Source organism: Melanerpes formicivorus, unplaced genomic scaffold (assembly GCF_026170545.1).
Source record: "Melanerpes formicivorus ecotype bairdi unplaced genomic scaffold, bMelFor1.0.p_v2 SCAF_22, whole genome shotgun sequence".
NCBI classification, from domain to species: domain Eukaryota; kingdom Metazoa; phylum Chordata; class Aves; order Piciformes; family Picidae; genus Melanerpes; species Melanerpes formicivorus.
In genome coordinates, this window is record NW_027142374.1 from 876,488 (window position 1) to 890,895 (window position 14,408).

Below are 14,408 nucleotides of genomic sequence, written 5' to 3' on the forward strand. Positions count from 1 at the left end.
TAATGCTATAAATATCTGAAGGGTGGGTGTCAGGAAGAAGGGGCCAGGCTCTTTTCAGTGGTGTCCTGTGATAGGACAAAGGGCAAAGGGCACAAACTGGAACACAGCAAGTTCCACCTCAACATGAGGAAAAACTTCTTTACTGGGAAGATGCTGGAGCCCTGGAGCAGGCTGCCCAGAGAGGTTGTGGAGTCTCCTTCTCTGGAGACTTTCAAAACCCACCTGGATGTGATCCTGTGTGACCCACCCTGGGTGGTCCTGCTCTGGCAGGGGGGGGTTGGGCCCAATGATCTCCAGAGGTCCCTTCCATCCCCCAGCATTCTGTGATTCCTTTTTCAGGATATTTTGCAAAGCATAAACAAACATTAGCTAAGCAGTTACCAGACCCTAATGCTCCAGCAATTACAATGCAGCATTTACTTGCCAGACACCTCCAAGAAAAAACCCAACACCATTTCAGATAGCATCTTTAAAGAAACTCCTTTCCTCTCTCTTTTTTTTTTCCCTCCTCCCTCTCTGCTCCCCTAGCTGCAAAGCCAATAAAAAATTTCTCCACCTCCTACACAGTTCAGAAGAAGATCTGTGTGCATTTCTTCTAGGCATGTTTTGAGACCCAAGAGGGGAGGAAAGTAGCTCATGGGCAACGGGAATCTGAATTTCAGGCACAAACCTTCACCTCCCCAATGACCTCCCCAATATGCTGCCAGCCAAATCACAAACCATTTTGTTGAGCAGTTTAAGTCCAGCCTGGGGAGGAGAAAGAGTTAAAGAAATGCCTCAAGTATCCTTGCACTCAGCTAATGAGACTTTGTATGCAACTGCAAACGCTACAGACCTGACATCAGTCCCTGAGAACGAAACCTCGAGCGAGATATGGACCGAAGACTCCTTCCCAGGATTAGAGATCCTGTGCACCATTTACATCACCTATGCTGTGATCATTGCAGTGGGGCTGCTTGGAAATGCTATCCTCATCAAAGTCTTTTTCAAGATCAAATCCATGCAGACGGTTCCCAACATCTTCATCACCAGCCTGGCATTTGGAGACCTGCTCCTGCTGCTGACTTGTGTGCCTGTGGATGCAACACGCTACATTGTGGATACGTGGCTCTTCGGAAGGATTGGGTGCAAGCTGCTCTCTTTCATCCAGTTAACCTCAGTTGGAGTCTCAGTGTTTACCCTGACTGCTCTCAGTGCTGACAGGTGGGTCTGATGTGACTGGTTGGCCAGGAGGTGTTGCAGGTGGAAGCCGAAAACGAGCAAAAGAGGAGAGATTATCATTTTGCACAATATTAACTGGCTAAAGACATTATGATTGGCTAAAGGAAACCAAACCAAACCATCTACCAAATCATCTACTCCCCCATTTAACTTTAGAATGTGTGCTAGAAAAATTAGAGCAGGCCTTTTTAATTGAGTGGTGTGAGAAAGACTCTTGAAGGCTTGTGACCTTTCATTAGCTTGAGGTACAGCACAGTCGGGTGGTTGTGTTTGGGGGCTTTTTTTTTTCCTCCACTGCACAGAAAAGGGAAATTGCTTAAAGCAGGGCAAAGACAGTAGATTGGTGCTATCTAGTGGTGCTCTAAAGAAGTCAGGGAAGATGCAAAATAAAGCTGAACTGAGTGGTGGAAATCCTTTGTGCTATGCACTTGGCGAGGCTCTAGAATCCTAGCAGGTAAAAGATTGACCTGGGGGTAAAAAGCCAAAAGAAAACACAGGGCAGGCTGGGGGACAAATGAATGATGTTAGGAAGAAGTTCTTCCCCATGAAGGTGGTGAGAGACTGGCACAGGTTGCCCAGGGAGGTGGTGGAAGCCTCATGCCTGGAGGTTTTTGCAGCCAGGATGGCTGTGAGCAACCTGCTGTAGTGTGAGGCATCCCTGCCCATGGCAGCGGGGCTGGAACTGGCTGAGCCTTGAGGTCCCTTCCAACCCTGACAATTCTATGACTCTATGATTTAATGGAGACTGGGGGGGGGCAAATGAATGACTTTTATGATTTAATGGAGACTGGGGGACAAATGAATGACTCTCATGATTTGATGGAGCCTGGGGGACAAACAAATGACTCTCATGATTTGATGGTTACTGCAATACCAGAGTAGTTTTCAGCTTGGTAGGTATTTAGTGCAACATGACACCCTTTGCCTACTTCCTCTTACAGTTCTTACATCTTTCCCAGGGATATCTTAGGCCAGGGGTCCTGAAATGGAACTCAGGTTACAACAGCAGCACTGTTAGTAGGGATCAGTGCTCCCATCTGGCTGCTGTCAGGAGCTGCAGAACAGCCAGTGCTCCATATGCTGCTTCTCTGAATGACAAAAAAACCCCACACTAAGATGAGATGTCAGCTCAAGCAGCATGAGCATGTCAAGGAGCAGAAAATCCCCAACATGAGGCTTAGCATTAAGAGGGAAAAGGATCTTCACCTTGTATGCCAGCAGTTGTGGATTGTGTGTAATAGCAGGAGGCTCCCACGTGCAGAATTTAAGCAATGCCACTACAACTGTACTCCAAAAAATATCAATACAAATCAGCCAGCACAGGAATGGCCACACTGGGTCAGATCAAGGCCAACACCAGCCTCCAGCAGTGGCAGGATAAGGACAAGGAAAGATACAAGAAAAGATACACAGGAAGAATGAACACCACTAGCCAACACCCTAAGCTTTCAGATGACCTCCTGGGCAGGTGTGGGTTCGGTCTGTTCAACCATTTCACTGGAACTCTCTTCCAGGTCCTTGTTCGGCCTCTTCTTGAACTTGTTTAGCAATAACTTCCACTGCCTGTTGCATAAACAGCTCCTTTGGTTTGCCTTTGCATGTGGCTTCATCTGCTGCCCCTGGTTGGTGCCAGAAGAGACAGTGATCCCTATCCATCTCCCCAAACTATTCCTGCTATATTCCATCCTTATACAGGGGCTCTTTTCAAGCCAGGGCAGCACATGGTGTTCAAGAGCTGAACCTGAGGTACAGATAACTGCACTATAGCCTTTTTTGCTCTCCACTGATTTCCTAACCATTCCTAACATTTTGCCTTTTTGTTTGGTTTGGGGTCTTTTTTTGTCTTGGTGGCTTTTTTTGTTTAGGGTTTGGTGCTTTGATTTTTAACCACTGTTAAATACTCAGCTGCTGTTTTCACTGAAGTATTCCACCATAGCTCCAAGGTCAAGAACAGTGTGGCCAGCAGGAGCAGGGAGGTCATTCTGCCCCTGTCCTCTGCACTGGTTAGGCCATACCTTGAGTCCTGTGTCCAGTTCTGGGCTTCCTCAGTTTAGGAAAGATGTTGAGGTGCTGGAAGGTGTCCAGAGAAGGGCAACAAAGCTGGGGAGGGGTCTGGAGCACAGCCCTGTGAGGAGGGGCTGAGGGAGCTGGGGTTGCTTAGCCTGGAGGAGGCTCAGGGGAGACCTTCTTGCTGTCTACAACTGCCTGAAGGGAGGTTGTAGCCAGGTGGGGGTTGGTCTCTTCTCCCAAGCAACCAGCACCAGAACAAGAGGACACAGTCTCAAGCTGTGCCAGGGGAAGTTTAGGCTGGAGGTGAGGAGAAAGTTCTTCCCAGAGAGAGTTGTTAGCCATTGGGATGTGCTGCCCAGGGAGGTGGTGGAGTCACCATCACTGGAGGTGTTTAGGAAGAGCCTGGATGAGGCACTTGGTGCCATGGTTTAGTTGATTAGATGGTGTTGGGTGTTAGGTTGGACTTGATCTTGAAGCTCTTTTCCAACCTGGACTATTCTATTCTATTCTATTCTATTCTATTCTATTCTATTCTATTCTATTCTATTCTATTCTATTCTATTCTATTCTATTCTATTCTATTCTATTCTATTCCATTCCATTCCATTCCACTCCACTCCACTCCATTCCATTCCACACCATTCTATTTCTATTATATTCTATTCAATTCCATTCCATTCTATTCTAATTCTATTCTACTCTCCTTGCCATCGCAGAATCACCTAGAGTAGGTCACACAGGAACACATCCAGGTGGGTTTTGAATGCCTTCAGAGGAGATTCCATAGCCTCTCTGGGCAGTCTGCTCCAGGGCTCTGTCACCCTCACAGTGAAACAGTTTTCCCTTATGTTCACATGGAACCTCCTGTGCTCCAGCTTGCACCCACTGCTCCTTGTGCTGTCATTTGACATCCCTGAGCAGGGCCTGTCTCTATCTTCCCAAAACTGCTCTTCACATCTTTACAAACATGAATGAAGTCACCCCCCAGGCTCCTCTTCTCCAAGCTAGAGAGCCCCCAGCTCCCTCAGCCTTTCCTCAGAAGGGAGATGTTCCACTGCCTTAATTTTGAGTCACTCCCATTAGTCAGATCAGACAGATCACTGCACTCAGCTAGGATTTTAACATCCTGTAAAGGAGGGGTGGGTGTGCTTGGCTTCCTGTGCTTATAAAACAGTCAACCTGCTTCATGCCTTTACTAGCTTTGCATGCTAATTCCCTCATCTACCTTTCTTGGCAGTGCCAGAAAATCATGAGAGATGATTGCCCTTACTGATCCTAACCCAAAGAGCTGAAGTAATCTTTACCTAGGCAGGCTTTAATGACAAGGCCATTAAAATGCATGCTTAAAATTGATTTTTACACTTCTTAATTACAAAGATCTGGAATTTATCTTCATTTTGAAGATGATTCCACCAGCCTTAGTTCAGTGAGAGCTCAAGAGGTTTGCCTTGACAGCGCTTGCATTATTGCTGTGCTCATCCTGACAGAGATGTTGGTTGGGTTTTCAGGTACAGAGCCATCGTTAAGCCCTTGGAACTGCAGACTTCTGATGCTCTGCTGAAGACCTGCTGTAAAGCTGGCTGTGTTTGGATTGTCTCCATGGTACTGGCTATCCCAGAGGCTGTTTTCTCAGATCTATACTCCTTCAGCAACCCTGACAAAAATGTAACTTTTGAGGCGTGTGCTCCCTATCCTGTCTCTGAGAAGATCCTGCAGGAAGCTCACTCCCTGGTTTGCTTCTTGGTCTTCTATATTGTACCCTTAGCTGTCATTTCTGTCTACTATTTTCTTATTGCCAGAACTTTGTATAAAAGTACTGCCAACATGCCAGCAGAAGAACATGGTCATGCTCGTAAGCAGGTAAGCTATGAGCAAGCACTAAAATGCCCAACTTTCCAAAACCTCTTCTGCTGATGAAGTCCAAACCCTTGAGTGCAAAACCTTCACGTGACAAAGCAGATGACACCAAGCTGGGAGGGAGTGCTGATCTGCTGGAGGGTAGGAAGGCTCCACAGAGAAATCTGGACAAGCTGGATCGATGGGCCAAGGGCAGTTATATGAAATTCAGAGAAGCTCAACGGGAGCTCTCAGTATGCACTTGCAGCCCAGAAGGCCAATCAGATCCTGGGCTGCATCAGGAGAAGTGTGGCCAGCAGGGCAAGGGAGGTGATTCTCCCCCTCTGCTCAGCTCTGGTGAGACCCCACCTGGAGCACTGCCTCCAGTTCTGGAGCCCCTATTACAAGAGGGATCTGGAGGTGCTGGAAGGTGTCCAGAGAAGGGCCAGGAGGATGAGCAGAGGGCTGGAGCACCTCTCCTATGAGGACAGACTGAAAGACTTGGGGCTGTTCAGTCTGCAGAAGAGAAGGCTCTGAGGAGGCCTTCTTGTGGCCTTCCAGTATCTGAAGGGGGCTACAAGAAGGCTGGAGAGGAACTTCTCAGGATGTCAGGTAGTGATAGGACTAGGGGGAATGGAATGAAGCTGGAGGTGGGGAGATTCAGGCTAGATGTGAGGAGGAAGTTCTTCCCCATGAGAGTGGTGAGACCCTGGAATGGGTTGTCCAGGGAGGTGGTTGAGGCCCCATCCCTGGGGGTGTTTAAGCCCAGGCTGGATGAGGCTGTGGCCAGGCTGATCTAGTGTGGGGTGTCCCTGCCCATGGCAGGGGGGTTGGAACTAGATGATCCTTGTGCTCCCTTCCAACCCTGACATACTATGATTCTATGAATGAGGCCAAGTGCCAGGTCTTGCACTTGGGTCACAACAACCCCATGAACACTACAGGCCTGGGACAGAGTGGCTGGAAACTGCCCTGCAGAGAAAGACCTAGGAGTCTTGGCTGACAACCAGCTGAACATGAGCCAGGGTGTGCCCAGGTGGCCAAGAAGGCCAACAGCATCCAGGCCTAGGTCAGCAACAGGGTGACCTGCAGAAGCAGGGCAGTGATTGCCCTCCTGGACTCAGCACTGGTGAGGACACACCTTGAGTCCTGGATTCAGTTTTGGACCTTCACTACAAGAAGGATATTGAGGTGCTGGAGCAGGTGTGGAGAAGGGCAATGAAGCTGGGGAAGGGTCTGCAGAACAGGGCTGGTGAGGAGCAGCCAAAGGAACTGGGGGTGTTTAGTGTGGAGAAGAGGATGAGGAAAGATTCTGGCTCTCTACAACTCCCTGATGGAGCCGGGTTGGGGTTGGTCTCTTCTCCCAAGTGAAAAGGGACAGGACAAGAGTAAGTGCCCTCAGGGAAAGTTTATGTTGGAAATTAGAAGTAATCTCCTCCCTGAAAAGGCTGTCACAACTGGAACAGGCTGCCACAACTGGAACAGGCTGCCCAGGGAGCTGATGGAGGCACTATCGCTGGAGATGTTTGAAAGAGGCAGAGGGCTGAGGGCCATGGTTTAGCACCAGACATGGCAGAGTTAGAGAATGGTTGGACTCAACAATCTTAAAGGTCTTTTCCAACCAAAAGCATTCTGTACTTGAGCAAAGAGCTCTATAAATTCAGCTGTGCACTTAAGCACGTTGTCATGACTCATTAACTGTTGTGAGTCTGCATGTTGCAGTCCCAGAGAGGGTTTGTTTTGTTTTGTTATGACCCTGCTCAACTCAGGAGATAAAACATTGAATTGCCAACACTGAGGCCTCATCCATGTGAGCTGACACATTAACTATTGTACTTCCCAATCCCAGTCTGGAGGGCACATGATGGGAAGGGGAACATGCTCTGCACTGGAACTACATGGTTCAGAAAGTGACGAAACAGATTGATTTTTCCTGTCGATTTCTCAGGGGGGTTGTGTTGTGTTTTGTTTTGTTTCCATTGTGATTTGTTTGGTTTGGGGTTTATTTTCCATTTTACTTTTGGGGTTTTTTTTGTTACTACTGCATTTAGAGTTGCAGACTCCAATGGTGAGGCCACATAGAATCATGGAATCAATAAGGTTGGAAAAGACCTCAAAGATCATCAAGTCCAACCTATCACCCAACACCTCATGACTACTAAACCATAGCTTCAAGTGCCACATCCAATCCCCTTTTGAACACCTCCAGGCATGGTGACTCCACCACCTCCCTGGGCAGCACATCCCAATGGTGAACAACTCTCTCTGGGAAGAACTTTCTCCTCACCTCCAGCCTAAACTTCCCCTGGTGCAGCTTGGGACTGTGTCCTCTTGTTCTGGTGCTGGTTGCCTGGGAGAAGAGACCAACCCCCACCTGGCTACAACCACCCTTCAGGTAGTTGTAGACATGATTAGCCCTGATGTTAAACAGAGACTAGAAACATTCTACCACCTTTGGAAGTGGCAGAGAAGAACTTTATATTGAGTATTGTGTCCAGTTTTGGGCACCTTAATACAAGAGAGATGTGGAGGTGTTGGAGCCAGTGCAGAGGAGGGCAATGAGGCAGGGGAAGAGCCTGGAGAGTAAATCTGATGAAGAGTAATTGAAGGAGCTGGGGATGGTTAGTTTGAAAAAGAGGAGGCTGAGGGGAGTGCTTGTTGCTCTCTACAGCTACCTGGAAGGACATTGTAGAGAAGCTGCTGCTGGTTTCTTCTCACAGGTAATTAGTAACAGAACTAGAGGGAATGGTCTCAAGCTGCAACTGAGCAGGTTCAGACTGGACATCAGGAAACATTTTTCACAGCAAGAATAGTCAGGCACTAACAGGCTGCCCAGGAAGGTGGTGGAGTCCCCAAGCCTGGAAGTGTTTCAAGGTGGTTTGGATGTGGTGCTTGGGGCTATGGTTTAGGGGTGAACCTTGTAGAGTAGGGTTCTGGGCTGGACTTGGTGATCCTGAGGGTCTCTTCCAGCCTGAATGTTTCTGTGAACAGCAGCTGGATAAGCAGAGGTTGCTACTTGCTGTTAACACCAGGTGTGCATTGTTCTCTTGCAGATTGAATCCCGCAAGAGAGTCGCCAAAACAGTGCTGGTGCTTGTTGCCTTGTTTGCCTTCTGCTGGCTGCCTAACCACATCCTCTACCTGTACCGCTCCTTCACCTACCACGCCTCTGTAGATGCTTCCACCTTCCATCTGATAGCCACCATCTTCTCCCGTGCCTTGGCCTTCAGCAACTCCTGCGTCAATCCTTTTGCTCTTTACTGGCTGAGCAAAAGCTTCAGGCAGCATTTCAAGAAGCAGGTCTCGTGCTGCACGGCCCTGTTCCGCTCCAAGCCTCCCGGCGCTCCCCACAGCGGCACCCCCACCAGAGCCCTGTCCGTCACCGGCAGCACCCACGGCTCAGAAATCAGCGTCACTCTGCTAACAGATTACAGCATCACAAAAGAAGAGGAAAGTGTTTAATCCAGCTGGGAGGAGGGACAGAAGAAGTGAGCCTCTGCAATCGTGTCGCTGCTGCTGGCATCCTGGGAAAGGGAGCCGTGCCTCACCCTGGCTCTGGAAGGCTCTTCCTCAGGAGGTTAACATGAAAGAAATCACAGAAGCTGCAATGTCTGAACTTTCCAAGCTCAGTGGGCCTGCTCCTGTGCCCAAGCACCAACACAGATCCCTAGCTGGAATTCCTGGACTAAGGAGGGCAGGAGATAGCAGAGTTGCTGAGGGTTGTTTTGTTCTTGGTGACTTGTTCCTTGGCCTGCGACTGAGAGCTCCTTCTCTCACGTACCTGCACCTGCAGGAAGCCAGTGACACCATCTTCCCCACAGGATCAACCAGGCAAATATTTGATCCATTTCTTTTCTTGTCCCAAATGTTAAGACTGTGGTGCACACATCAGAAAGCAGGCTGGACTGAAAGCAAGCTGAGGGCTGTAGAATGGTGTGCTACAAAAAGGCAAAACATTGTGGGCCAGCTCCATGCTAGCCTTTGCTCTGCCACTGACTGACTTGGAGACTCTGGGAAGGAGCTGAGTGCTACATGAAGAGATGCCCTTCCCAGTTCCTGAGAGGTTCAAGGGAACCAGCAGGTGACCAGCTCTCTTAAAAACCTATCACCATCTTTAACCACACTTGTAAATCTCTTCGTGACCCACAGGTAACACATCTCAACAGTGCAGAGTTCTTTATTGTTTACAGTGATTTAACACCCAGAACCTGGGGGGGGGTCTGAGTTAAGAGTCTGAGTTTGGATTTATTGTGCACTTATGAAGCAAACTGCTCAGAAGTCCCCTCCTGCTTTACTCTCTTTGTCTTGAGTGCACAACCTGGATTTCTCTCAGCTCAGACTGTGCACCTAGTCTATGGAATCAGACTAGAGGTTGAAGTAAAGCCCCCAAAACTGTACAGCATGGAGGGGGGGGGGGTCGAGATTAATCATTCCCCTCCACAGATCCCTTCCTGCTGTAGTGTATGTAGTCATATCTAAGTGGTCTGCCCCTTTTCAAGCATGCTGGGGGCAGCTGGATTTTTTCCATTGCACTTTCTGTTCTTCAAGTCATTCAAGTAGTGCCCCTTTTTAACATTAGGATAGACAATCTTCATGGGAAAGGCCTTCTAACCTCAGATTCAGTGATTTTATGACTCTGCATGCAGAGGCAAGTCAAGGAGAGCCTACCATGGGCAGCCTGGGCAGCCCTAAAAAACTCAGCAGCGTTGCTGGCAGGGCCTGTCTTCCCATCAGGAAACAGGGGAGGCAAGTCCTACTGCACAAAGCTCTTGTACCAAAATTTTCTTCTGTGGAGGCTGTTGATAGAAAACACAACAGATTTGGAGCTGTCAGGTGATGAAAACCTTAACATGAGCTGGCAATGGTCACTGGCAGCCCAGAAGGTGGCTGTGTGCTGGGCTGCATTAAAAGAAGTGTGACCAGCAGGATGAGTAAGGTGATTCTCCCCCTCTGCTCTGGTGAGACACACCCCCCCACTGGAGCATTGTGTCCAGTTCTGGTGCCCCCAACACAAGGAGAACATGGAACTATTGGAGCAGGTCCAAAGGAGGCCATGAAGATGATCAGAGGGCTGCAGCACCTACTCTACAGGGATAAGCTGAGAGAGTTGTGGTTGTTCAGCCTGGAGAAGAAAAGGCTCCAGGGAGACCTTAGAGCAGTCATCCAGTACCTGCAAGGCATTACAGGAAAGCTGGGGAGGGACCTTTTACAAGGGCTGGGAGTGACAGGATGAGGAAAAATGGCTTTGAGCTGGAAGAGGGGAGATTGAGACTGGAGATGAGGAAGAAATTCCTGAGAGTGAGGGTGGGGAGACACTGGCACAGGTTGCTCAGGGAGGTGGTGGATATCCCCTCCCTGGAGGTGTTCAAGGGCACGTTGGATGGGGCCCTGAGCAGCCTGGTCTAGTGAAAAGTGTCCCTCTAGGGGAACTAGATGATCTTGAAGGTCCTTTCCAACCATTCTATGATTTTCCATTGTTAAAACCAAGGGACTCCGTATCAAAAAAGACTTTGTGGATTAAAGCAGAGAGGAGAGGTTGCAACCCCATAAACGAAACAAAACAGTGCTGTCAGTCACAGGAGTGTAAATTTTAACTGACCCTGGAAGGTATCTAACACCCCTTCAGCGACATGGAGCCTGTGACAACACATGGGTAGAATCCCATCCACCCATGCACTGTCAGTTCATTAGAAGACACAAGAAAATCTATCTGAGGGGCAGCCTCCCTGCTGACTGCCCTAACCATTAAAATAAAACCAAACTATAAATCCCAAGGGCATTGGAGCACAACCTCTGTCACCATCTTAAACCAGTTTAACGACAGCTCCCATTTGAATCCCATCAGGCCTGGCCTCATTTTACTGTGCTCCTCATGTTACAAGCTGCAGGGCTATAACCACTGATTTTCAAATGGGCTCTTCTTTTTATTGTACCCATGGCACACCAGGCTCTAATGGATGTTTAGTCATGGGCTCTGCCACAGATGATCCCCTCAGAGCAAGGGGGAGAGTTCTAGGGACGTTCCTTTGCCAGCACAGCAAAGGGCACTGAAAGTTTAATTAAGACATCTGGGTCTGCTCCTGTCAGTTTCCACACACAGGAAGGCTTCTCTTCATTTTCACTGGTCTCTAACCACTGCAGGCTCCATGGAAGTACTTGAGTACTGTGTCCAGTTCTGGGCCCCTCCATTTAAGAAGGTTATTGAGATACTTGAACATGTCCAGAGAAGGGCAAAAAGCTGGGGAGAGGTCTCTGAGGAGATCTCCAAGCAGAGAGGTCTCTGAGGAGATCTCCAAGCAGAGAGTTGTCCTAGGAGCAGACATTTGCAAAATACAGCTGTGAGCTGCCACAGAAGTAGGCTTATCACCACAGGAAAGGCACACATGCTCCCTTTATGGGAAAGGAAAGTAATTCATCAAAATGCCTGTTACAAAATGAACCATTTTTAACAGGCAAGCTGACTTGAATGTGTCCAGAGAAGGGCAAGGAGACTGGGGAGAGGTCTGGAGTACAGCCCTGCGAGGAGAGGCTGAGGGAGCTGGGGTTGCTTAGCCTGAAGAAGAGGAGGCTCAGGGGAGACCTTATTGCTCTCTTCAACTCCCTGAAGGGAGGTTGTAGCCAGGTGGGAGTTGGCCTCTTCTCCCAGGCAACCAGCAGCAGAACAAGAGGACACAGTCTCAAGCTGTGCCAGTGGGAGTTTAGGCTGGAGGTGAGGAGAAAGTTCTTCCCAGAAAGAGTAATTGGCCATTGGAATGTGCTGCCCAGGGAGGTGGTGGAGTCACCATCCCTGGAGGTGTTCAAAAAAGGGCTGGACGTGGCGCTTGGTGCCATGGTTTAGTAGTCATGAGGTGTTGGGTGATAGGTTGGACTTGGTGATCTCTGAGGTCTTTTCCAACCTTATTGATTCCATGATTCTGTGAAAGCCCTCTCAGTACTTAACCACCAGCTCCTGCCTCCTTGCTTTGGAATAAAAAAGCCTCTTGAGAAAAGAGTGTCAACTCTCTGCTTCATTATTAGCTGGTGAATTGCTGGCTCCTCTCTAACAGACGGCAAAATGCCACTTAACACACCCCAAGATTTCAATACTTTCGTAGGTGGCATCTCTAGGCCAACAATCAGCTTGTCTTTTATCACTCAGAGGAGTGAGGCACAGATACCAAATTATCATGCTAATGCCTCCTCTCTTAATATTTACTCTGAGACATTTTGTCAGGCTTTAAATGCCATTTCTTGACAGCTTAGACTGAGCTGAGTTTTCTTCCCACCATCCCCACAACATGCAGCTTGCAGCAGTGCTTTGTGCAGCCGTGAATTCTGTCATTTCAAGGCTGTGATTGAGGGGAAGTCTGTCTTGATCCCCCCCAAATGATGAGTTCCCAGCTGAATCAGCTCCCTGAGCTAGCTCCCTGTGCTGAGGAACAGAACAGATGGTGGTGGCAGGGGAAGAATCTGTGCCGCGATAGCCGCCGTCACGCATGCTGTTATCTGCAGTCGGTGTGTGAGGGGAATTTGGGGTGGTTTGTCCTCACAGCTACGCTGAAGCGCGCCCAGCAGACTTACCACCCCCTCCGCACGCAAGCTTGCTCTCACTTCACCTCACTGGAACCTAAATTTGGGTCTCCTACTCCCCAGCACAGTGCCCCAGTGACTTGCTGTAGGCAGATCTGCAGACAAGGGAAACGTGTCCCGCCAGGCAGAGACTCCGCTACATTTGCTCGCGTTATGAATGTCCAAAACCTCTGTCAAAATAAAACAAGCAGTGCAAGACTGACATTTCTATTGCTTTTACAATGTTTAAGGTTATGATTATTTCACTTCCAAACATGTCTCCAACTGCAGTTTTTTGTGAGAAGGCACAGTCTCTGTGCACCCTCTCGTGCTCCTCACGAAAGTTCGATCTCTACTTGAGAGCTCAAACAACTATCTCTTAAGCTCTCAGTTTATAAGCAATCATAAACCAGTCCTTGGACAACTCTTGGAATAGTCCTGCCAAGAGACAATTCTTGAAGCATGAAAGATGCTATTAACTAGGCTGGATGTTCTCTCTGCAACAGACAAAGGTTATTAGAAGGCTATATTTATATCCACAGCTAATTCAGCTGACAGTCTGTTGACCAGGCACTTAGCTGATGCTGGCCTCTGCCTACAAGAGCTTCACAAGCTCAGAACTGTGTCTTTGGTTTTATTATCATATCATTCCAGTCTTTACAACAGGAACAACACAAGAAGGGCATCACACTGTTGGAGCAGGTCCCAAGGAGGGCCATGAAGATGATCAGAGAGAGCGCTGAAGCACCTCCCCTGTGGGGGCAGGCTGAGAGAGTTGGGGCTGTTCAGCCTGCAGAAGAGAAGGCTCCAGAGAGACCTTGGAGCAGCCTTCCAGTACCTGAAGGGGACTACAAAAAAGCTGGGGAGAGAATTTTTACAAGGGCTTGCAGTGACAGGATGAGGGGCAATGGCTTTGAGCTGGAAGAGGGGAGATTGAGACTGGAGAAATTCTTTCAGTGAGGGTGGGGAGACACTGGCACAGGTTGCCCAGGGAGGCAGTGGATATCCCCTCCCTGGAGGTGTTCAATGGGGCCTCGAGCAAGCTGGGCTGGTGGGAGCTGTCCCTGCCCATGGCAGGTGGGTTGTAACGAGATGATCTTGAAGGACCCTTCCAACCCAACCCATTCTATGAGACTATGATATATTCATTCCTGGCATACCAATTTTCAGGGAACTTCAGTACTGAACATCATTTTTGTTTCTGAGTGGCAAGATTGCTTTGCCATGGGCAGCTGCAAGCTTTGATGGGGCTGTTCAGCTAAAATTCCCTTTAAAACACACGCACCCGGGGGTATTAAATTAGGTCTAGGTTAAATTTTGCACGGCAAGACCTAAACAGTGTGCTTCCTCACTCTCTAAAGAAATAAGACTCTTAAAATCCAGTAGCAATTCAGCTCGGGGTTGCTGTAACGCTATCCCGATGAGACCGTGACAACCACTAGATGGCAATGAATGAAGGTCTTTTAAACGAACAGCTTCGAGTAAGAAGATGGTATTTAAAGGAACTAAGTGGCCACAGAGAGAGCACTACACAGATCAACCACAGCTCCTTCTCTCTGAGAGGCTTTATTGGTCAAACCACTTGCACCAGAAACTCGTGCCATGGGACAAGAAAGAACCAGTGTGATTTTTTTTATGACAGGTAGCATGCTATTTTCACGACATCTAGGTCTTTTTGTCTTTGCTTCTAGTAAAGATGGAAAAAGGTTTTTGGTGTCAGTGACAAATAACGGCCAGCTACCTGCACAGCACCGCAAGCAACTGCAGCAATTTAACTGGTCACAGAATCACAGA

At 48.6% G+C, this 14,408-nt stretch overlaps 1 protein-coding gene across 1 annotated transcript; it reads left to right on the forward strand.

The window, feature by feature from the left end:
* Positions 1–331: 331 nt before the first annotated feature.
* BRS3 (bombesin receptor subtype 3) lies at positions 332–12,837 on the forward strand. The gene is made up of 3 exons (XM_068151784.1): positions 332–1,203; positions 4,740–5,091; positions 8,121–12,837. The coding sequence occupies exons 1-3, from the start codon at positions 698–700 to the stop codon at positions 8,526–8,528; spliced, it is 1,266 nt and encodes a 421-aa protein (XP_068007885.1). The 5' UTR covers positions 332–697; the 3' UTR covers positions 8,529–12,837.
* Positions 12,838–14,408: the final 1,571 nt, after the last annotated feature.